This window comes from Colletotrichum lupini, chromosome 1 (assembly GCF_023278565.1).
Source record: "Colletotrichum lupini chromosome 1, complete sequence".
Classification (NCBI taxonomy): Eukaryota; Fungi; Ascomycota; class Sordariomycetes; order Glomerellales; family Glomerellaceae; genus Colletotrichum; species Colletotrichum lupini.
In genome coordinates, this window is record NC_064672.1 from 3,393,318 (window position 1) to 3,417,954 (window position 24,637).

Consider the following 24,637-nt stretch of genomic DNA (forward strand, 5'->3'; position numbering starts at 1 on the left):
ATACCTACTACCGTATCCGAATTAAAAAAAAAGACCGATAGAAAATAGCGTTCCGGAGCTAATACGGTTATTTTAAATATATTATTATACTTTTTAAGCTAACGAACGCACCCGCGACGTTTTAAGCGTATATTTACTAAGCGCTCGCTAACTTATTAAATACTTACTATATAGTATATATAAACGATTTAATAATTTATTTAATAATAAAGGAGTAGTATACGGAGGATATTAAGAAGGTCCTTTAACGTTTACGTTTATACGGGCTTTTTACTAAACTATTAAAGTGCTCATTTTATTAAAAAAGGGTCGAGTTCTTAGGTTATATTATTATATTAAAAGGAATTAAGATTAACTTATTATAAGTGCGAACGATTGCTAATTAAAAAGTACTAGAGTTTATTAAGGATATCTAAGTATTCCTAGGGTTCTATAACTTTTATTAGAAGTTTATTACTAAATACTTAGGTATCGTTATACCGATAATAGTATTACTAAAAATAGAAAAGGGGTAAATAAGGGACTTTTAGTAAACTAAGGAAGTAAACGAGGCGTTTAATTAGCTAAAGGTCGCTTTTATTTCGGCAACCGTACTTACGTATTAGAACTTATAATATATTATATAAATAAAAACCGACGCTTTAGTTAAAGCTATTATAATAATCTTATTATAATAAGTTAATAAAAAATAGCGACCCGTCGCTTATTAGTTATAGAAGCTTATAGATACGGTGTAGTAATAAGCTACGGGCTAATAAGAACTACTTATTATAATAAAAGGGCTAGAGTACTAGGCTTATTACCTCTAGGGCCTTTTATAAAAGTTTATAATCCTAACGGATTATTAAGTACTTAAAAAAGTAATCGGCGCACTAGCGCGGGACCTTTAAAAAAGGCTTATAAAATAGGTATATAAACTATTAATATTTAATTTTAATTTAGAATACCGGCTAAAAAAAACGAACCCAGCGGACGGTCTATTTAAAAAGCTAGATTATATAGAGGGGGAAGTACTTTATAAAAACGTCCTCCTTACGCTAGCTTAGAAGCTACGTCTTATTAATAAACTACTACTTAACGTTTAGTAAAAGATAATTAGCTTAAAAAAATAAAATAATATTACTAAGGTATACGTTTAAGTAATTAAGGCCTCTTTTTACGATCCTAGCTAAATATTAGCTAGCTCTAAGGACGGGGAATCCTCTCCCCTATATTAATAGCGTATTATAGGGCGTATTAATAAAATAATAATAGTTATTACCGTAACGACTTAAAGTAAGAAAATAAGAGAGTTATTAACGAACCTCGTTAACGGTTTATTAAGGATAAAAAAGAGTCGGATAGAGCTAAGGTTATTATATTAAAATAGTATATCTTACGCCCCGTTATAAAAGAGCTTATAAGGGGTAAAACGGTATTTACTTCTTATTTCTTATTAAAAATTAAGGAGCTTATTAGAGGACTATAAGCTAAAAACGAGTTTTATATATTATAATTAATAAGAGTTTGCGCTATAGTTAGCGAGCTAAGAGTATATTTACTTAATAAATAGAGTATATTATTTTTTAAAAAAAGACTTATTATTTTTTAAATAAAGTCTCTTTAAATAGAGATCTTTTACTAATACTACGATAATTATAGGGTAGGTTATATAAGAGCTACGAAAACTCTTAAGCTAATTTAAAAAAAGTTTTATTAAGAAGATATTTAATAAAATATCTAAAAATACGTTAAGAATTATAAGTATTATTTAGGAGTTATAACCCTAAGATATAAGCCGTACGGGTAGCTATAGTTATTATTATTACCCTTATACTTATTTTAAAAAATATTTATAAACTTTATTACGGGGCTATTACTAAGCGCTCGTAATAACGGCGCAAAGTATAATAATATCGTAGTTATTATTTATTATATAATAAAATTCGCAAAGTTCCTATTTATTATTAAAGTACTTAACGTAGTATAAATAGTAAATATCTTATATTAAGAGGTTAAATATAAGTTCGGTATGCTTAAAAGTATTATTATAGATAGAGATAAGCTCTTTATAAGCGTATTTTAAAAAAAGTTTATTAAAAAACGGGCGATACGTTACTAACTATTTACTACGTACTATTTATAAACGGACGGCTAAATAGAGCGAACTTATTAAATATTAAAAAAGTATTTAAGGATCTATACTAAGGGCTTATTAAATAGGTAAGTAGCGTAGTTAGAAGAGGCCGAGTTTATATATAATAATAATTAATACTTTATTATAAAAATATCCCCATATATAGTACTATATAACTATTACTCTAGGTATATTAAATATATACTTAATTATAAAGCTATAGTTTAGGGGGTTTAAAAAAGGGTTTAAAAAATTAAAGAGATTAGGGCCTAGGCTACGCGAGTATAAATATAAGTTTCTAAGAGCTAAGTAGCTTATTATAATAAAAAATATACCCTAAAAAAGTTTAATTATAAAGAGGTCGTTAGCTTATTAATAAAAAATATATAATTTAAAAATAATAAACTAGTACCGAGATATATTAAAATAGTAATAGCTAAAAGGGTAAGGAAATAGGCTTATTAAGTATATTTACTAAAGTAATATTAGAGAATATATAATATTTTCTTAGTTTCCTAGCTTAAGCTATAAAGAAATTACTAAACGGTTAGTAATTAAATAGCAAATCTCCCGGAGTTAGAGGACGAGTAAAACGTTTAAAAAGTTAAAGAAATCGTTACGATATAAGGTAAGGAAGGAAACTTATAATATTTTATTAAATAGACTAAGTAGCTTATTAAGTATAATATATAAGAGCTTATTAAGTATTTTAAAGGGGTAGTAGAAGTAGTTAATAAATTCGAACGTTATAAAAAAAGGGTATATATAAAATAAGATAATAAACGTTAAGTTCGTAGCGAAAGGTCGTTAAAAATAAATTAATTAATAATATATTATAGAACCCTTTTTATTTAGCTTAGTACAATCCTTAAAAAAAAAATAGTATTATAACCCTTAGTAATACGTTACTAAGAGATTACTAAGATCTAGCTATATAAAAAGAATAACTTATATAATATTAGTAATAATAGTAGCGGCTCTAGCGTATATTTCTAAAACTTAATAATTAATAATAATAATCCGCTTAGTAAATAAGAAGCGGGGAGGCTTTATATACGTACTTAGCTAACTATTTAGAATAAAGCCGTTAACTTTATTAATATTATAATAAGTAAAAGAGAGGCGGTTAAAGTTGCGCAGAGTATTATATATATTAATAATAGCGGTTTATAAAGCGTTTATTACTTAGTTACTATTAAAAGCTATAATAAAAAGCATAACGGGAGCTATAATAGGAGGTATAATAGGAGCTATAATAAGAGGCACAACGGGAGATATAATAGGAAGCATAACGGGAGCTATAATAAGAGGCGGAGTAGGAGGCGAAGTAGGGGCCGTAATGCTATTATTATTAGTAATAGGTCGGGGACGGGGGACGTTATTTAAAGTAACGCTCTTATAATCTTAGTTAAGCTAAGGGACCTTAGTAATATTAATATTCGTAAAGAACTTAGTAACGTCGAACTACTTATTATAACTTATAACTTTAATTTTAATATGAGTAATAGCTTTATTAAGCCGTTATAAAGCTTTTATTTAGAGCGGGAGGAGCGTAATATTAGCTTTATTAAGATTTAAAATAATATAACTAAGGGCTAGGGTACCCTTATTTATACTAAAGAGAGCGTTATAAATAGGGGTCGGCGAGTTATTAATATTAAAATAGCGGCGCTTATTATAATACTAAAAAAGAGAATTTTCTAAGTTATTACCGAGCTTTTTAAATTTAATATCCTTATACTAGGACTTATTAAACTTAAACTTAAAATTATCCCGCTCGTTATTATTATTAAAAATATAGTTAGTAATAAGAGTACGCTTCTTAATAAGAGTCTAAGTCTTAGGACCGCGGGAAATAGGAATAGCGCTATATATAATAATAATATAAATAAGTACTTTATTTATTAAAAACTTAGTAACGCGTTTATAAAAAATAAAGAAAATAAGAAACTCTTAGATACGTATAATAATAATACCCTTAGAAGTCTCTTTATAATACTAAGCTAGAGCGTCGAAGTTATTTTATAGAGCGGTTATATAGCTATTATTACGAAAGTAAGCTAGCTAGAAGTAACTAAGGTAAAAAATAATCTTAGTCTTATTATTAATATTAAGGATACTAGCCTAAAAAGAGAAATTTAAGTTAGTAAAAAGAAAATTTACTAAACGATTACTAATAACTTACCATAATTAAGATTAATAAGTTTAGATACTCGTAATTAGTAACGAGCTCTTAAAGAGTAGCCTATTTAAAGTAGACCTTTTTTACCTTACTACCCACTAATAAGTTAGTAATATAAGTAATTACTTTCTCTTATATACTAATAATATAACTAAAAATATAAAAAATACGGCCGCGCTTATAAAAGTTAAGGCTACCCTATTTCTTAATATTACGGAACTCTATAAAAGTATTTTAAATAAACTAAGCGGCGCTATATAACTCCTCGGGAACTTAAGAAATATCGTTAACTAATATTTTAATAACGGATTAGCGAGGACTTAATAACTTATAGTAAAATACTTCTTTTTAGTAATTTAATAAATAATATACTTAGCGACGTAAGTACTAGCGATATAAATAAGCTTGTTAATATTATAATATAAATTAGCTAAGTAGCGTATATAAAAAGTATTACTACGGAGACTATAAAAGCCCTTCTTAAGATTATATTTTATATTAAGTATATCCTAAATATATAAAATAATAAATATTTTAGCAGATACTTAATAATAGTATAGTAAGAGAGTCGTAATTAAGAAACGATATAAAATTAGAATATCGTAAAAAGAAAAGTATAGTTATATAAAAAAGAATTCGCAAAACGGTTACTAAATAAAAAGAGAGAAGAAAAAGTAAATACGTAATTAGTAACGGATAAAAAATCTTTTATTATAATTAATAGCTTAGTAATAATAATAACCGCGAGGTTAAGTAGGCTCTTATATATTACAATAATTAGAATACTTTATTATAAATATATATTACTAACTTAGTAATTAGTCGGCGCGCTATTATTAAATAATAATAATAAGGTATTTATTAAATAAGGAAATAGGAGCAATGCTTTATTCCTAAGTAAGAAAGGATATTATTAACGCCTTACGGAATCTATTACGAATAACGACGTTAATAGCTTTATTATTAGCATTAAAAGAAAATATTACGTAATAATTTTAAGGACTAAAGTTACGTAAGGGGGGAGTAATTATAATAAATTTAAAATACGGCCGGTAATAGGACGCCGATAACTTAGTAACTAGTACATAGATCTTATTATAAAAGAACTTTTTAAGAAGCAAAGCCCTTACGAAGGACTTTATAAGCTTTAGTTTTATAATATACCTATACTTATATTATAGCCTCGTTAGTTAAGTACTTATAGTCTAATCTCTTATACTAAGCACCCTCTTTAACTAGCTTAATACTATAGTTATTATAATTAATATAAATATACTTAAGGATTAGTAAAGTACTTTTTAGTAATATAGAATTTAGCTAGGTAATAATACGGATACTATAAATAGCCGGGCTAATATAGATATTAAGATTTAGTATATTAATACTAATTTAAAAATTATATTTTATAAAGCTAGAAATCCCTCTAATACGGGCTATATTATAAATATAAGGGAATATATAAGGGGCCCCCTAACCCTTAATAAAAAGGAGTATATAATATAGGATCTAGTTACTTACGTAAGCTAGTATTAGGAGGTCTTATATACGTTAAAATAAGTATAGCTCGCCCTCTAGATAGCTAAAAGCGGGGGAAAGTCGGGAGTTAATAAAAAGAAAATAATAGTCGAGTTAATTAACTACTATTTTAATTAGTAGTTAAGTATAGAGCGTAATATACCTAGTTTTCCTTAATACGTAATATACGGTACGGCCCCGGTAGATTGCTCCGTCGGGGGGATATATATATCTATATATATAGTAAATATTAATAATAATAAGGTTAGTATTACTTTTAATAACGGTAATAGGAGTATTTCTAATACTACTATTATAAATTATTATTTATTTTTTCTTTCTACCTTTGCTAGCTACTCGGGCGATTCTCGATATCGATTACATAGTAATAATACATAGTATTAATAAATACTCCCACTGTCTCGATAGACTTTATAAACTATTATATTTAAAAAAAATAACTAACTTAGCTAAGTACGCAGGCTTATAAAATAATAACGTCGGGCGCTTAATATTATTATTAATAATCCGTAGTTATAAATATTATAAAAAGAAAAGTTAAAAAGTAAAAAATTTATAAAAAAAATTAGTTTATTAAGATAATAAGAGTATTTATTAATATTGTATATTAATATTATATAATTGATATTGAGAACTACCTAAGTAGTTAGTAAAAGTAGAATATAAAAATAAATAATAAATTTAAAATATCCTTAGTAATAAAATATTAATAACTTAGTAATTAGTATACGGATCATATTATAAAAAAACTTTTTAAGAAGTAAAGCCTATATAAAGGACTTTATAAGCTTTAATTTTATAATATACTTATATTTATACTATAGCCTCGCTAGTTAAGTACTTATAACTTAAATTTTTATAATACTAAAGTATTAAAGAAATATTTTAAAAAGAGTATATTAAATAGTTTTAGTTTAATCTTTTTCTTAAATACTACTTATTAATTACGAATATAATATAATTATAGTTAAGTAAGTAGCTTGTTTATTTAAATAGCTCGCTTATTACCTATATTATATTTAAATACAAATTTATTTATATAATTAAAAACTAATAAAATATTTTAACTTTCTTATAAAAAGTAAATAAACTAGTATACGTAACCCGTGTTTTTTATAGTTATTTTTAATTAACTAGTTGCCTCTATATATTTCACTATTTTAGTCTAACTATTAGGCGCTCGACTAGTGTAGGTATGTGTAAGGTGCGTGCCTCCTACAACAGGGCTTCTACTAAGACACCTGGTATGTCAGTCAAATCATAGTTCCGTCAGCATTTGCATCTACCCAGGTAATAACCTGAGATTAGACCATAATTCCTGGTGAGGTGGCTGCACTATGCTGCAGTGTACAAAGATGCATAACTACCTTGCGGTAGACCGTCAAGATGTCTGCACCTGTGAGATCGGAGTAGTGACATTCGGTGGCCTGCCACCACTTTTGTGGCTCGCCAAGCAAGGAGGCCACAATGCTATACATCGAGATCTCGCTAGGTTACACTTACGGCTGGGATCCAACTGACCGCCTCTGTTGAGCAAGGTTTCATTGTTAGGCACAACAGTGTTATGGATAAGGCTTCGGAATAAGACACGTAAAAGGTCGGTGAGCAAAAGTCTCTTGATGTTTGTGATGGTTATTTGTGAGACATGGAAGGCGTCTTGCGAGGTACTCTCAAGTCGAAGTCCAAATATACTTGGCGGTCTCTGCTCAGACAGCATTGTATCACTATGCTACCAACTTTTGAAGGCGTCATTATCTTCGTCTCCGGTCTTTCCCTGACTCCCCCCTGCTATCAAAACTATTCATAGGCGGATGTAAGGAAAATAGGATCGGACAGATATGTGATTCGTTGTTATCCTTGAGGGAAGTACGTGTATACATAAATATTTATATTGACGCCATCTAGCAGTCGATGGGGCAGATATTCACGAAGCCAAGACTCCGAGACTTAAAGGTTGATGGCTGTGCTGTCCCGGCCAGCAATCCCTCTTCTCTCATCTAAGATCATCATTTGTCAAAATCTCCATCAGCATGTCGGCTCTCATCCCAGAACATGTACGGGATGGATGCTCAACCCCAGCCTTTGAATTCATCTTGGCCACTGTCTTTCACAGTATTGCAATGTACAATGTCGTCGAACTAGATTTATTGATCTGGAGTACCTTTGTGCGTAGGTCTGGGCTGTATTTTTGGAGCTTCGTCATTGCCACAAACGGAATCATTTTTTATTCTGTCGGGTTCGTCCTGCTAGCCTACACCCTGCAGTCGCCAGATTATTACATGATATTTCTTCTTGTTCTAGGGACAATCCTGATGGTTTCTGGTCAATCTATGGTGTTGTATTCTCGTCTTCATCTAGTAAGGCAAGAACCCCTTGTTCTCCGATCTGTCCTTCTTATGGTCATTATTTTCGGGACTGTTACACACACCCCAACCATGGTGTTTCAATTTGGTACTACTGCGAAACCCCTCAACCTTATCACATGGTTCAAAGTTCTCTTCGTTTGGAGGAAAGTCGAAATGACGATGTTTTGTATCGAAAAGTCAATTCTTTCGGGCTTATATATCCACGCGGCCATCAGCTTTTTTAGGCTCAAAACATCCGCCCACGGAAACCCAGTAAAGGACCTGGCCACACCTCTTCTAGTGGTCAATGGGTTTGTTATATTCCTCGACCTGACGTTACTTGCGTCAACTTTCGCCTCTTTACCTACGGCTCAGCCAGCATACAGAGCACTCGTATACAGCGTTAAGTTAAAGGTCGAAATCAAATTACTCAACTCTCTCGTTAAGATTACACAGCATCCAACTGTCTTGACACTTCCAACTATTCCACGAAGTTCAACATCGGGCACTCCAGTAGCAAATGGCCAAGAGATGTCATGATTCCAGTAACCGCATAACTCTATTAGACTCGATAACCTTACTGGTAGGTTCTTTATTCTTGAGCTCCATAGCTTCTTGACATTAGTCACTTACTTAATTTAATCCCTAGGGATCAATGGCTCGATATTACGACACAATAAGCCACGCAGTCATTCTAGTGGGGTTCGCAAACCCCGAACATTCGTACTCTCGGCGTCCAGCCCAGTACGCCAGTAGACGCATAGGCCCGAGCTTTTCACAGCTGTAGACTGCCTACATGCTCTCTACAGACACTCAAGGACACCTCACAGGGCCGACCTGTGGTTCGGAATCTATAAGAAAGCTGTATATTTTACAATTGTACAAGGAAGACGTCGCTCCCACTATTCTGATCCTGCCCATACCTGTCCCAAGCCTCTTCCCATTCACGCGCTGTGTCATGCCTCTTTGATGCTACTCGTTGTTTACTCGCCCTTCAGCTTGTCCTGCTTGACGGAGAAAGCCATCTCCAGGAACTCTTGCTCCTCCTTGTTGTGCAGACCCTTGTTACCAGCGGCGACAGATGCACTGGGGCCACGGCCAGCGTACATGACGTGCTTGCGATCGTGATGCTGAGTGTTATTGAGCAAGGTCTCCAGGCGAGGCTGGACGAAACTCCAAGCACCAGCGTTCAGGGGCTCCTCTTGGCAGTAGACGATGGTCTTGGCGTTGGGGTACTGGTCGAGGTTCTCCTTCAGTTGTTGCCAGGGGAAGGGGTTCAGCTGCTCGATGCGGGTGAACGCGACGTTGTCGATCTTGTTATCGGCGCGGTACTTGGATAGAGTAGCCCAAACCTGGCCAGAGCAGAGAATCACGCGCTCAATCTCCTCCTTAGGCTTGATGACGCCAGTCTCATGCTCCGGGTCGGGGATGATCCAGCGGAAGTGGGAGTCGCCCGAGAACTCCTCAATGTTGGAACGGGCCAATGGGTGGCGAAGCAGAGCCTTGGAGAAGAAAATAATGAGAGCTAATGAAAGTGAGCCACAAGAACTACAAGTATGGGATGATCAGAGTAAACTTACGCTTGCGGAATTGGCGATGCATTTGTCTGCGAAGGATGTGGAACAGGTTGGAAGGGCTAGTCATGTACGCGACCTGCATGTTGCAGTCTTGGTGTTGGCGGTCCAACTTCTCAGGGGAGGGGAAAACGCGAGGGTCCTCGTTGCTCAGCTGTAGCCATCTCTCGAGACGACCAGAAGAATGCTCTGGACCCTGACCGTCGTATCCGTGGGGCAGAGATACGACAAGACCAGTTCTTTGCATCCACTTGGCCTCACCCGAAGCGATGAATTGATCAATGATGCACTGCGCGTTGTTGGCGAAATCACCGAACTGAGCCTCCCACATGACGAGAGCATTGGGAGAAGACAGAGAGTAGCCGTACTCGAAACCGAGAGCGCCAAACTCGCTCAAGGAAGAATTGGAGATGACAAACTTGCCCTGGTCCTTGCTGACGTGCTGAAGAGGAGTGTGAGTGTCTTCGGTCTCCTGGTCGTGGAAGACAGCATGGCGCTGAGAGAAAGTTCCACGCTCAACATCTTGACCAGAAACACGAACGTGGTGGCCCTCAGTGACGAGGGAGCCAAAGGCAAGGGCTTCCGCAGTGGGGAAGTCGATGTTCTTGCCCTCGACCACAGACTTGGTCCTGTTAGACAGAATACGCTTGAGGTTGCGATGAGGCTGGAAGCCCTCGGGGGTGCTGCCAATGACCTCGCCAAGGTGGTTCAAAGTCTTGCTGTCCACGCTTGTTTCGTTGTGAGGAAGGACCTCAGTTGCAAGCTCCTTGGGAGACTTGAAACCGTTCCACGCGGAGGTGGTCCATTCCTTGGAGGTGGGTTGGTAGTCCTTGGACTTGGAGAAACTCTCCTCCAGCATACCCCAGACCCACTGCTTGTGCTCCTCGATATCTTCTTTGGTGAAGCTGCCGTCCTCGAGAAGCTTGTTGACGTAAATGGCAATCTGGGACTCATGATCCTGGATGCGCTTGTACATGAGAGGCTGGGTGAAAGAGGGCTGGTCGGTCTCGTTGTGACCGTGCTTTCGGTAGCAAACAAGGTCGACAATGACATCTTGCTGGAATTCAGCACGCCAGTCGGCAGCCATCTGACACACAAAGTTGACAGCCTCAACGTCATCGGCGTTGACGTGGAAGACGGGTGCGTCGATGGCCTTGGCGATGTCGGTGCAGTAAGCTGTGGAGCGGGCAAATCGGGGATCGGTAGTGAAGCCAATCTGGTTGTTGACGACAAGGTGAATTGTACCGCCGGTAGAGAAGGCAGGAAGAGAGTGGAATCCAAGACATTCGTAGACAACACCTTGCGCGGCGAAGGCAGCATCACCGTGGAGCAGAACGCCCATCGCTGTGCGATGCGTCTTCTCATCATTGTTGTAGTGTTGGATAGCGCGGGTCTTGCCGAGCACAACAGGGTCTTCAGCCTCCAAGTGAGAAGGGTTGGCGACAAGGGAGAGCTGGACGCGCTTGCCGGAGGGTGTAGGGCGCTCAAAGTTCATACCAAGATGGTACTTGACGTCACCGGAGCCTTCGTCCTCGGCGCCGGCAGTTCCGGCGAACTCGCTGAAGATTGACTCGTTGGGCTTTCTTACGACGTTGCTTAGAACATTTAGGCGACCGCGGTGAGGCATGCCGATGACGATGTCCTTGACGCCGTAGTCGACGCTGCGATCGATCAACGCCTTCATACCGGGGACGAGAGTCTCGCAGCCTTCGAGGCCGAAACGCTTATCGTTCGGGTATTTCGTGGCAAGGAAGGATTCGAAGCTGGAACTCCAGATGAGACGATCGAGAATGCGGCGCTTTTCGTCGATAGAGTACTTGAAAGGTCGGGGGACCTCGATTCGTTCACGCAGCCAGTCGCACTTCTCTCTGTCAGGAATGTGGATGAACTCAATGCCGTAGGCACCGCAGTAAATCTTCTCGCAAGCATCAATGATCTCGCGGAGGGTCATCTTCTCGCGACCATCCTTCTTGAAGCGCGGCAAGATACCAGGACCAAGCTCGTACTCGGCGTCAAGATCCTTCTCAGAAAATTGATAGTGCTCAAGAGTCAGTTCCTTAGGCTTGATGTTACCGAAGCCCTGAGACTCGTTTCGAATCCCAAGGGGATCGATGTTGGCCTTGTGGTGGCCTCGAGCTTGGTAGGCGCGCACCAAAAGCTGGACCTTGAGATGGTTTGTAATCTCAGAGCCCTGACCAAGACCAGCGCCGAGTGCTGGAACGCCGCCAATGGCACCAGGAACCAGAGAAGGCGGAGGAGTGAAAGCCTGGGCAATGGGCATGTCGCCGTTCTCCATGTTCTTGAAGTAGACTTGCCATGAGACGTGGACGCTCTTGGGATCTTGCTTCCACTGCATGTACATCTCGTCAATGTAGTTGGCAGTGTTGCCGGACAGGAAGTTATCGTTAGGGTTTGGTGCATTGTCGGTCGCGCTCGCGTAGTGACGTTGGCTGGTTAAGGCCAGGGGGCGACGGGCAGCAGCGAGCTTCCTCGTCGAGGTCCGCGACGCGATGGTAGAGAAGCATGATGATGAGCTTGTAGGTTTTGAGGTGTGAAGCACCCGAGTGCCGGCTCTACACACAGAGCTTCGCAACATGGTGGCGGATAGGGCGATGGTGGAGGGAGTTCGTCGCCGTGAGCTGGATGAGCATGGAAAAGATGAAAGGAGGCAAGTAAGGACGGAACTTTGTCGGTCCTCGGGAGTAGGTGGTCGGGTTCATACGGGCCTGCGGCAAATCTGTCTTGGACTGGTGGAGAAAAGCTATCGACCCACATGGGTAGGTACGGATGCTCCATACGGCTGACCTACCTTACACAGCTGACCTACACTTGCATATAATTCGCCATTTCAGCCCGGTAAGAGATAGAGACCTGGATAAATCAATATTTTCCGTTATGCACACAGAATCATGATGCTATTCGGCCCTCTGGGCCCTTAGGACAATACCTTGGGTGAGCTGGGAGGTGGCGCGCCACCTGTGGCTGAAAGTGGCTAGTGATCGATGAACGAAAGGTCTCATTGGTCGGCAACCCGTGCACAAGAGAGACAAGTAGGTATAGAAGCATTATTTTAATTACAGCTTTCTTTTACTCTTCATCTTTATTCTTCATGCGCATCAAGACTTCAGAAACGTCTCTCCATGGAACTACATTGCTTTGCCTCCAAGAGTCATGTCTACTTACTAAACTATGATAAGCTAGGACTGTCAGCACGTTGATCCCTAGTACGGCGTCATTCGTAGTGACTTACTTCGATCAGCTTCTCGGTCAGAAGGAAACATTTCCTATCCTGGTCCTGGCTGAAGTTGAACGAACATGAACGCCACAACCCGCTGAAACCCATATCCTCAAGAATCTCATTCAAAACGGCTGTGGACTCTAGCGCTGTGCTGAACTTTGGATTTGACGTGAGTGCATGTAGCAAGTCTTGCGCAGACTCCAAAGTCGACGAATTCTGGCAATGCAGAAGCACATCGTCCAGGATAGAAACAATAGGCCCACAGCTGTGGTTCAGTCAGTCCAAGGGTCCGCTTAGGTGGGACAGGAGAGTTAGTAGCTTACAGGTGCATAATCACAGACGGCCTAGCTGCTGCTAGTTCCGTCAGCCACTGCAATGTCCGGTTCTGCAGTGCATCCTCCAAGTACTGAAAGTCAATCAACTCGATGGCCGTGTTCAGGAGGAGATCTTTATCCTTCATGCCGCCGAGATCATCGTATCTCTGCTGGCCAGTGACATCTCGTAAAAGGGAAGGATCAATACCCGCAAGCCATAGATTGTCCCTGAGCTCATCGCTCTCGACCGTTCGTGCGAGGATAAGAGCCATGTAAGGCGACCGAGATAAGTCGTCAGGCGGGCTCCCAGCGTCACCGACAGGATTGCCAGCCATGTCTAGGAAGGCCGAGAGTACTCGCATGGCATTCGTCTTCGTGGTAGTGTCCGCAAGACCACGAGCGAGACAAGCGCAGACTGCGAAATGGAAATTCTCAGGCGTGAAATGGATGCCGTATGCGTCATCTAGAGGCAGAGCAGCTTCCTCGAGCTGGACACGGCCCTGTAAAAGGAGAGGGCCCATCTTGTCCCCTCTCAGATCACCCACAGTGCTGATGTTAGTCATGACGGCCTCCAGGAATTGCGCTGTGCAATTGAACAAGGCCGGAGGTACAAGTCTTAGAAGGGAGATGGCCAGCCAGAAGAGCTGCAGACCATAACGAGATGCCGACGGGAGCTTTGCCATCATCTTGGACAGAGAGGTCACAATGGAAATAAGCATGTCGCTGTTCGTGTCGTCTCCTAAGCGACCGACGCTATTTCGTAGAGCGACAAGCACTTGATAAAGCAAGTCGTCATCCACCTCCTCTCGTGCCAAGCAGCCCATGACGGCAAAAGCGCGGGGTTGAATAGCTGGGTTGTTTTGGAATGCGGTGCTGGCCACCAGACTCATCCAGCGTGACCTCCAGGCATTGGAGATGTCGATAGATAGCGCTGCTACCGAGCAGACCTCAAACAAGACTGCCGCTAGGTTCTCAGTGGCGGCCAGTGAAGGCCCGGCATCCTGTGTAGTCGACATGGAGGCCCCATCGCGTAGGAATGGGGGAGGTGTTGAGAATATCTCGCTCCTGGGCTCACTGAGGAAGTCTAAACTACCTCTGAGTTTGTTAAACCGAGTTTCGTCTAGGTTGAAAGAAGTGCAAGCTGCGTGCACAGTGTTGACAAGAAGCCTATGCACTAGCAAGCGAACCTCCGGAGCGCCTGTGTTGGCCAAGATTGTGACGATGTGAAAGATTTCTGGTAGATATAGCTGAGACTGCACGCCATTATCGAACGACAATGACAAACAGAAATGAAGTAGAACGCAGATCTCGGCCCACACTGTATTGTCAGGCAAGTATTTCGTAGGTCTGAGGGAAGACCGATTCAACGCCTTGCGTAGCCGGGAAATCACCTTACCACGCAGGGTGATGCTTCCCATACCGGAGACGATCGATGACAGAGCTTCCATGGGCTCCTCAGAGAACCCAAAGCTTAGAGCTGCTCTCATGAGCTCCTCAAGGAAAATATCGAGTATTGTTTCGTCCTGGTAGATGCCGGGCCAGACAGCTTGCTCAAGCGTATACGTAAGCCCGTGATCTGACATAGCCACATCTATGAGTTTGCGAAACAATGCTGCAATCTTTTCCTTTCCCTTCTCGGCATCGGATTCGTTTGCCAAAACTCCAGTGCGTAAGCCGGGCAGCCATGGGGCCATATATGCCAGGCTGAGCGGCTTCTGCTCGTCAGTAAAGGTTTCCCATCCGACGAAGAACTCGGTCAAAAAATCAAAGGTCAGTTGAGGTTCGGACGTTGCCAACTGCCTGCTAATCTTGATGATGAAATGAGACGGGTCCATGGGTACGGAAACATCTGTAGTGGTCAGCAGCTAAATTCTGGCGGAACTTCACCTTCTACAATTCACTTGACTTCGCAACATACCTTTGGTGCACATCAAGTTTGAAGCCGCGCCGAACTTGAAGGCCTTACAAAGAGCACCAAGAAGATTGTAGGACGATAGTCTGAGAACGTGATCGGAGCTTGACAGGTTCGTTAAGGCTAGATTCAGCAAGGTGCCCGGAACATCCTGTGGACGGATCAATCGTTCGTAGGCCTTGTGCGCTCTTGTATCCTTGCCGTACTTGGCTTTTGCGCCGCGTATTGTCTGGAGCACGTCGGCCTTCTTAGGGCTGGTGAAGTACATGACAATCTTGCCATTATCTGCACGCAGACCAAAGGCCGAATCATCTTCAGTCTGTATTGACGTAGGAGCTTCTTCCACTTCGCCTAACCTGAAAATATCGTTCACAGTCGTGCTCAGCCGATAGCCTGGGAAGACCTCCTGTTTCTTGGTGGTTGTGACCTGGACAAATTGGCTGCCAACCTTGATGACAACCTCAATCTTACCCTTTGTCTTGGACAGTCGGGTGATGGGTTGAAACACGTATCGGGTATCTGTGACAACGCTGATTGTCTCTTTCGGTAGATGAAGTTGGCTGAGATGAAAATGAGCCTGCAAATCTTGAAGGCTACCAATCAAGTGGTAGTCGACATTTTTCGGATTGAAGACACTGCTATCGCTCTTGGCAGACACCCGTAGAAGTCTCCGAAAGCATTTCCTTCTGTACGTTAGCTACGTAAATCCGACGTAGAAACTTGGGATATCCATTGCAATTCCTGCCTCGTTGATCCTTACCTGAAGGCGCTATTCATGTTGTAGACATAGACTCTGACAAGATTCCGTGATAATTCCACGGGTGTGAGCTGTTCGAGTTTCTTAAAGAGCTCATCTTGGGGTTCGTTTTGTCCATTGTAGCAAGTGGCGTCAATGAGCAGGCCGAAGGGCTTATGCCACAGACGACTTGCGATCTAGACAAGGACAGGATTGATTAGAACAGACGATGAAGAAAACGAAGCACTCCTCCGTGGCCAAATGGAGTGGCCGATTCATCGAAGTGAAGGAGGGATATATCAGATATGAGTTTGACGCTTACCTTTAGGTAGCAGTACAAGAGTGTATCGTAGTCTATGCTCTCTGCATCAATGTGTCGTAGGATGATGCAAATTATGGAAAGAGAGTCCTACAAGATGCACTTAGCAACATTCGGGAGAAGCTGTTCGAGGGTAAAACAGTACCTTGCTTTCACCTCCGTCATAGACGGCTCTAGCAGTGATAAAGGATTCAGTACTCCGGAATGCGTTTCGAAGCATAAAATTTTGAAATCTTGAGTACGAAGGCGGAGTGTTTGTCGAAATTTGTGGTCTGTTCCAAGTCACAGCCAAGGGCGGGGGGCCTAAATTCGTGATGAGATTGCGCAAAGGCTCGAGAACAGGCGACCGACCCCGGGACACCTCAGCGGGCGACCGCACGAAGTCCTTCCGTTCTTGGGTGACAAGTCTTTGGCGCATATGATCCCAATGGTCATATAGAAACCGATGTAGCGCAACGCAAGATCCGAAGTCGAAGGATTCGATGGTAGGAGGAGTTTCGAGGTTCTCTGGAGGCACCTAGCACACAGTCAAAATTAATTTTTGAGAATTTTGCGGGTAAACGGAATTGCGTCGTGCGGGCTGATGGGACTACTCACAGAAATCTCGCGTAAGAAGGTTGTCACCTTGTAGATGTTCTGAGTAAGGAAGTCATTCAAGGGAAACATGTAGGGCTCCTTGGCCCCAAACAGAACATTGTTTGCCAAGTTCTGAATGACCTTCGCGATGAGTAGGAGCCCTCGTCGCATCTCCTTTGACGGCGTCGTGGTAACTAAGCCTTCGACTTCAGGCGCAACAATGGCTGGACAGAAGAATCGAAGGAAAACGAATGCCCCAACAGCCGTGTACTTGGCCTCCTGGAACCGTGGGAGTACGGCAGCAGAGATCTGACTCTCATTAGTAGACAGTATAAGGGATTTGGAAATTGGTAGACGCACGATATTGCAGATCCTGCGGAACGAGGCTGGCATGGTCGAGGACGATGCACAAATGTCGTCGATGAAAACCTTCGCTACAATACGCAGCTGGAGGGCGTTCTTCTGGAGTTCATCTGTAGAACTCACGCGAGCGGGGTCCAACTCGAGATCTAGGTCTTTGGAAGTCAACATCAACCTTTCGACGACCTTTTGCAGTGTCGCCTTGAGGTACGGTTGTCCCTTCCACTTAGCGTAGACGGAAAGCATTTTGGTTGCGACGCATGTCCGCCGTAATATCTCTGATTCGTTGTCTGGACGATCGTTAATCGAAAGGGTTCCTCCAGGAAAAAGAGTGATGGCTGTCGGACCCACCTGTTTCTTCGATCTCTTGCTTGATGAGAACTTCTAGCAGTTCAAAGCTGAGACCACGATGTTCGAAGATTGTCAGCAGAGAGACAGTCAGTTCGTCAACCTCGCTGCTTGGGCACACAGCGCTCATCGCTGCTACCAATGTCATGTCTTTGGTGAGGAGCTGTGAACTGTGTTAGATAATGCACTACTGATTCAGCATGGCTCCACGCAGCTTTGCTCACCTCGAGTAATTCGTCATACTTCTCACTGACGGCAGCGTCTGTTAGGTTGCTGAATTCCGTTCCCTGAATGAGGATGTTGTACAGGACTTTGACGAAGGCTGTCCTGATCTCGACATTGTCATGGTATCCAATGTTAAGAGAGTGCTTCAGGCCGACGTCAATATTAGCACTCAAGAGATTTGAGAGAATGGTGATAGCAAATTCTGACGAAGATCCACCCTCATCGCGACTGGAAATTCCTGCCAGCAAATCGTTCCTCCCGCCTTCAAGAGACTCGTGGTTGAGTAGCGAAAGGAATCTGTTGAAATAGGTATGAAACATCTGTGACTTGAGCTCGCTCGTACCAGCGTCGGTCTGGCCCTCGCCAGGTTGCAAGGGAAGACGGAAAGTGAGTTCGGCCAGTGACTTCAAGCAAGCCTTGTCCAGGTCCTTCTGCACTCTCACGACTTCGTCCAAACGGCCACTTGAGTTGGTACCTGGGTCAAGACGCGGAGACCGAGGCCGAGCAATCCAGCCAAAGATATACTCCAGGAGCTGATTTCGGATCCGCACGTCATCTCTGAGGTTTAAGTGTTCTTTCCTCTTCGTTACTGCCTCGCACAGCTGACAGACCTTGATCTTGACTCGGAGGGTATTGGTGCTATCAGTGATGCCATCGAGGAACTTCGCGAAATTGAGTGCGAGAGCACCAAGATGTATGGCTGAAGCGGCACCAAGGTCTGAAGGGCTCTCGAGCCGTTCCACGAGCGCTTTCAGAAGAGAAATGGCTTGCTCGGCAAATATAATTTCGACGTCCTGTGCCTTGTCACTCGGCGCTAGTGCACCGGTGAACAAGACCTCAAGCTCAGACTCGAGAGATTTGAAGAGAGCTTGGTAAAGTGTGGATGACACCTCGCTTGATAAAACCTCCCTGGTTGCTTCTCTGATCCTGATACTTGCACATCCAAGAAGCTGGATGCTCAACTTCAGATACCTGCTCAATAAGGGTTCTTCATGGTTCTCAGAGGAGAGCTTATCAATCCATCTCAGGCCGTTCAGTGTTGGCTCCTCAAGGATGATTGTCTGGTTCGCCGTGCATATCCCACCGAGAGATGCGAGAAAACCCGAGTAGTTTCGCCATTCGGTCAGCGCTCTTTCATCGACAGCATCAACAGGTGCCATTGAGACCTCTCTCGAAAGAAGAAGCCATCGCTCGAAGCCATACTCCCATGCCGAAAGGATGCCGCTTGTAGGATATTGCAACCGGCGGAGCAAGCCGCGAACCCTCTTTTGAAAAGCCACGAGCCCTGTGAATCGGAACGCTCGAGATGCGATCTCGCCGTACACCTCGCCGTTGCGTAGCAGTGAGGCAAATACTTTGGCTGTGTCAGAGGTCATGTCCACAAGGTTGTTCTCTTCGAAAAAGAGGCCTATGCACGAGGTCACCGTCTGACAGGTTTCGACATCAGCTGAACATAAGGAGACTAGGAGCGTCGTTTCAAGTCTGGAGGATGCTGCCTCTATTTCGGGTACGCCTTCGGGCATATCGGAGAGCTCCTGGGACAGAGCAGGGTTTGTTAGTTTGACGAGCGCTTGTAACTAAGTCTGTTCAACTTACCCGCAGTGACGCCAGCAAGAACTTCCGGGCTTCAAGATATTCATGAATAGCCTTCACCTCTGAACCGTTGCCATCAGATGTGACATCGTTGCACATGTTGAGTAATACCAGAGAGCTGCTCGAGCTTACATTAGTCCATCTCATATTTGAAAGGACTCGGAAAGTCACCGGTCTTCATACCTGCGTCTCCAAAATTCCCTTCTCAGTGCAACAGAACTCAGTCTGCCACGGGCACGGAGTGTGTCGATGATGGAGCTGTCGGAAAAGAGACGCTTCGCAACACCTGTGGCGAGTCTCCTGATGGTCGGGTTGGCGGACACGACGCATGAGAGAAAGGACAAAAACACATCCTCATCAGCAGCGCCGGTAACCGTATCGCTTTGGCTGTCGCCGTCGAAGAGAGAGCGTGGTGAAGCATCCAGAAACTTAAGAACATCGCATGCCATATTTGTGAACGAGTGTAAGTTCGAGTCGCGACGTGGTAGTGCCAGAGCTACGGCGGTAGCTTCTGCTGGCAAGTCCGCAACAGCCTGCTATCTAGGTCACCAAACTGGCCTACAGAGGCGATGCGATAGGGTGCGAATACAAAGGGGGTTGATGTTCATCAGACTTACCTTGAGCTGCGTCCGCATGAAGGGACCCGCGACAGCAAAAAGCTGCTCATAAACATGCGAGTCGTTTTGACGGGCAAAGTAACGGCAACCTTGAACGACGGCAGTCTTGAAAGCCTGCGGGGAAGAGAGGCCAAGATATGACTCTCTTAGTGAATCGACACAGCTTTCTAGACTCAGTTCAGCGAGGCTGACAAACGCAGCTGTCATCAAGTCTTGATCAAATAAGGAGGACTCGTTGCCGCGCCGAAAGACAGCCTCGCGGACCTCTTCTTGTACATCCATGGCGTAGCTCACCAATGCGGCATCGTCTTCGGCAACGAAGTGGCGAGATGCTCTCAAGAGGGACACCAACGAGTAAGCGGCCTGTTCGTTCTTGTTCCTCAGAGCCTTTCTCAAGTTGTCTAGAAAGCCGACCTTCTTGGCCATACTGCTACTCTTAGCCTCTCGGAGATTGCTAGCCACCTCGAAAACATCGGGTAGTAGGAATAATAACGTGGTCTGCAAAGGGTATAGAACTCCTTTCTTGCGGCCATTGTCAACGACCGTCTGCGTCATGTCAAACAGAGTATCGGCGCCGCCGTCGAGACGCCTGTGTAAAGTGTGCTGCTGCACGAATTCATGTGGATATCGATCGAGCCACCTGGTAACTAACAAGGGGGCGACGACGGCAATAGTATTTTGGAAGGATTTGCGGAAATGTAGGAAGCTGGAGCATATCTCCTGGATTATTAAACCTAGCTTTTGGGCGTCGACCCAGAAGAAGGACAGGATCTTAAGCACCGCCAGGGAAGCCTTGTCGTCGTCGGGGGTAGCGGCCGACTGACCAGGAGCAGCCTGCACTACAGCTGCAGTGCGAACGGTATATACGACGTTCCTGAAATAGTCAAAAGAGCAAGACCATGTAGAGGCCGTGACGTATTCCACGATGATCCTAATGCAAGGTTCCAAAACGGCTAATTGGGTGGTGGGCAGGGTTCCGTCGTCCTCGGGAGCGTCAGTATCACCGGGGAGCGGCGAGGCAAGCCCGCCCGAGGAGCGGGCTATGGAGTCGGCGTGTCTCGAGGTATCGTCTAGAATGGTAGACGAGGGTAAGACATAGCCCTCGGGAATGGGCTCAACAAGCCACTTGACTAAGTCAAAGACGCGATTGACAAGAGCTTCGTCCAACGGCTCGGGAACATTTGCGAGGTTTGCTGAGGTAACACGACGAGTGTCTGCTTCGGCAGAAGGTTGGCGGATGCCTTGTGCCTTGATTTGGTTCCAATGGGCGGTGCAGCAGTCGGCAGCGAGGGCAAGGACGTAGACTTCGGAAAGGAGAACGTGGGGAGGATGGGCGGGCGGAGGAAGGCCTTTGTAGTTTCGTATTATGTCTTCGAGAAGTGCAACGAGGGAATCGAGAACAAAGGCGACGGCTGAGGTGCTGATTTTGACTAGCGTTGATCTCGTGATGAGGACAACGTCGTCCTGTTGGAGCTCCTGTCCATGAGTTCCCGTCCGGTGAGGTAGCTGAGAGGGGCGCAAATATGGTCAGTGAAGTCCCCAAGAGGCAGGAGGCAGGATACGCAAGCGAGTCGGGAAGAGGATGAGGGGGCGCGTCGCATCTCATGACCAAGGTCTAGGAGGAAAGAAAGGAGCGACTTACTCTGGTGGCAAGCCTATCGACCAGACAGCCGACGAGACCAGCATCGCCGTTCATGTCTGCGCTCCAAAACGATAAAGCTCATGACCGTACGCGCACGTCCTTAGTTTTCTGCGCCTTCCTCAAGCTCAAGTAGTGTAGTGACTTGGCCGAGTATTGCGACGGGGCTTTTGTGGCTATGAGGTCGTCGTAGATATTGTATACAGTGGAGGTCAACGGGGAGGGACTACGAGCGCAAAGCCGAGGTATGGCTGGGTCGGGAGGGCCAATTGGGTCGTCGTCGCAGTCGTAATACGCGAAGTGAGGTAGCCGTGCAGGAGAGCGAACGATGCGCTGACCTGAGGTGTAAGGTAAGGTAAAGGACCTGAAGGGATTGAAGGAGTTGGCTAGGTGGCAGAGAGCGGCTTGATGCGTTGAACCAGCATCTGTTTCGGTTTGCTGTGGTGACAAACTGTGCGCCTTCTTCTACTCGATCCTTGTGGTAGGTAGGTAGGTAGGTAGGTAGGCGAAGTACTAATGTATGTTGAGGTGGAAAAAAAGGCGAAAGATGCACCTGCATGCGTTTTACAGTCGTCCATGTCAGGAGGGAGATGGTGGAGGGGTAGCACTGTACTTAGCAGCACTGATAGCGTCGTCTGGCCCAATGACGGCTGCTACCTTACCTAAGATGGGTTTAGTCGCCTTTGGAGGTAAGGTACAGATAGGTAGGTACCTTGTCTCAGCACTGCGTATTGAACTCGTACCTGACAGCGGCCTGACCTTCCATTACGCCATGTGGCCGTACGGATACCGGTACTAATACCTGGACTTCCATTGAGATTGGCTTCCAGGGACACCCACCTCAGGACGAATGGGCAAGAGGACGTGGACAAGTGGGTGACAAGATAGAATACCGGCCAACAAAAAATCATATTACTTACTTACGACCTGTTTATGATTCTTAGCTTTCGTATTCTTCTTTTTATACTTTCTATCTATATCTCTACTATTATTTCTATTCTCTCTCTATTCACTAGAGATTACTCCCTAAATAGTAAAGATTAAAGAAGGGCGATGATATTCTACTACTAGCTGCCGCTATTCTACCACTAAGTATAACTACGGCCGCTATACGACCGCCGGTCTCGGGCACATACGTAAGCTAGGCTCTGCGTAGTTAGTATTCGAACGGATTAAGCTAATTAGAGGCCGTTAATTAACTTATAATTAATTAAATTATTTTAGTAAAAAGTACGGTAATTAACGAATTAGCCTAAGTTAACGAATTAGCCTAAATCGACGGAATCGTTAATTTAGCCGAATTAACTACCCAATTAACTACCTAATTAACTACCCTATTAACTACTTAATTAACTAGCTGCCTAATTAACTAGCTACCCAATTAACTAGCTACCTAATTGTTACGAAGGTAACTTTGTTTACCTTATTATTCGCCTTATTATCAATATTACGTAAGCAAACTATATACTTTATTAATCTACGATTTCTATAGATTATTATAGGTATTAATTATATAAGTAATACTACTTATATAAGCTTATATAAGCAATGGAAAGTGCTAGAAAGTAACTAAATAAGCTAGAATTCTCTCGAGGTAGAATTACGTATTACGATTACGTATTCACTTACGTATACGCTTATTAATTATATTATGATTAATAAGCAATAGAATATTTTAGTAAGAGGTTTTTATACCTATATATAGGCGTATATTTACCTACCTAGACCTTTCGTTAAGTAAGTAACTTCTTATATAGTAATTTAACTATATTACTCTTTTTATTATAAAAACCTCTTTTATATACGCTTATTTCCCCTATATTTATATATTCTTATTTCAATATAAATATTCATTTTTATATTCTTTATAAGAATATTCCGTATTACCTCGTTAAAGCTATACGTACTAGAGGTTATAAGCCTAGTTATTATATAACTAAGGTTTTATTTACTTAAGTGAATATTATTTACTTATCCGAGCTCTTCTATTTTTATTTACCTATATTATACTTATTATTATTTAGGTATATGTCTTTATTCGGTATATATATATTTATATATCGAGATTCCTTACTCCGCCCAAAATCACTTTTTTAAATTCGAAAATTCGAAATCGACTTTTATATTTAATAAAGGATTTATATATATAAAAAGGCAGACGAAGTATAAGCCCTTTTTATACTATATACTTACTTTTATTAACATCGCTATTAATCCGTAATTGTAAACTTTATAAGAGGGAAAGTTTAAAAAAGTAAAAAATATAAAAAAATAGTTTAACGAAATAGTGTAAGTATTTACTAATACTATATATTAATACCGTATAACTAATATCGAGAATCGCCCGAGTAGCTAGTAAAAATAAAAATAAAAAATAAATACTTACTTTTATTAAATATTTATTTATAAGAAAAAGAAGTCAAAATAGACTTTTTCTTATATATATTTTTAGACTTAAAATAAGTCTATTTTTAAGCTTAAAACAAGCTTAAATTCTAAGCTTAAAATAAGCTTATTTATATTAAGAATAATATTAGTATATATTTATATTATATATATTTTAAAATCCCTTTAGGGTCTAGTCTACCTTATTAGGGACTATTTTCGCCTTTACGGGCAAGCTAGTTTATTAGGGTTAATATCGAGTATTTTTATTACGTATTTTAATAAAACTTTATAACTAATTATAGCCGGCCGTAGCCGTTACTAAGTAAATATTAACGACCCCGCTACTATAATATATTAATTACTTTTTAAATAGCTAAAAACTACCCCCTACTTTTTACTTTTTTTAATAGTACTAGATTCTTTTTTTAATCCTTTTTAATTTACTCTTATATAACGATTCTAAAGTATTAATAATACTCGGGAGTCGGTTAAGTATTTCGAGGCTACTATATTATATTAGTTAAGTATTAATAAGGGTAATACCTATATTAATATACGTATTTCGGATCTTTAAGTCGATAATATTTAATTTATATTCCTTAAGACGACTTTATTATAA

At 41.9% G+C, this 24,637-nt stretch overlaps 2 protein-coding genes across 2 annotated transcripts; one reads left to right on the plus strand and one right to left on the minus strand.

Moving 5' to 3' along the window:
* Positions 1 to 7,864: 7,864 nt before the first annotated feature.
* Positions 7,865 to 9,036, plus strand: CLUP02_00965 (uncharacterized protein; the record flags this gene model as incomplete). The annotated part of the gene is made up of 4 exons (XM_049280010.1): positions 7,865 to 8,712; positions 8,767 to 8,803; positions 8,878 to 8,931; positions 8,989 to 9,036. The coding sequence occupies 4 exons, from the start codon at positions 7,865 to 7,867 to the stop codon at positions 9,034 to 9,036; spliced, it is 987 nt and encodes a 328-aa protein (XP_049135967.1).
* Positions 9,037 to 9,162: 126 nt separating this feature from the next.
* On the minus strand, positions 9,163 to 22,396 carry CLUP02_00966 (GTPase-activator protein for Ras-like GTPase; the record flags this gene model as incomplete). Its single annotated transcript, XM_049280011.1, has 21 exons — positions 9,163 to 9,704; positions 9,760 to 12,287; positions 12,331 to 12,500; positions 12,701 to 12,745; positions 13,004 to 13,256; positions 13,315 to 15,154; positions 15,224 to 15,900; positions 15,978 to 16,150; positions 16,276 to 16,362; positions 16,418 to 16,789; positions 16,870 to 17,157; positions 17,209 to 17,498; positions 17,560 to 17,719; positions 17,781 to 19,316; positions 19,378 to 19,495; positions 19,546 to 19,907; positions 19,992 to 21,497; positions 21,634 to 21,646; positions 21,719 to 22,095; positions 22,184 to 22,237; positions 22,379 to 22,396. The coding sequence occupies 21 exons, from the start codon at positions 22,394 to 22,396 to the stop codon at positions 9,163 to 9,165; spliced, it is 11,409 nt and encodes a 3,802-aa protein (XP_049135968.1).
* Between the last annotated feature and the right edge of the window lie 2,241 nt (positions 22,397 to 24,637).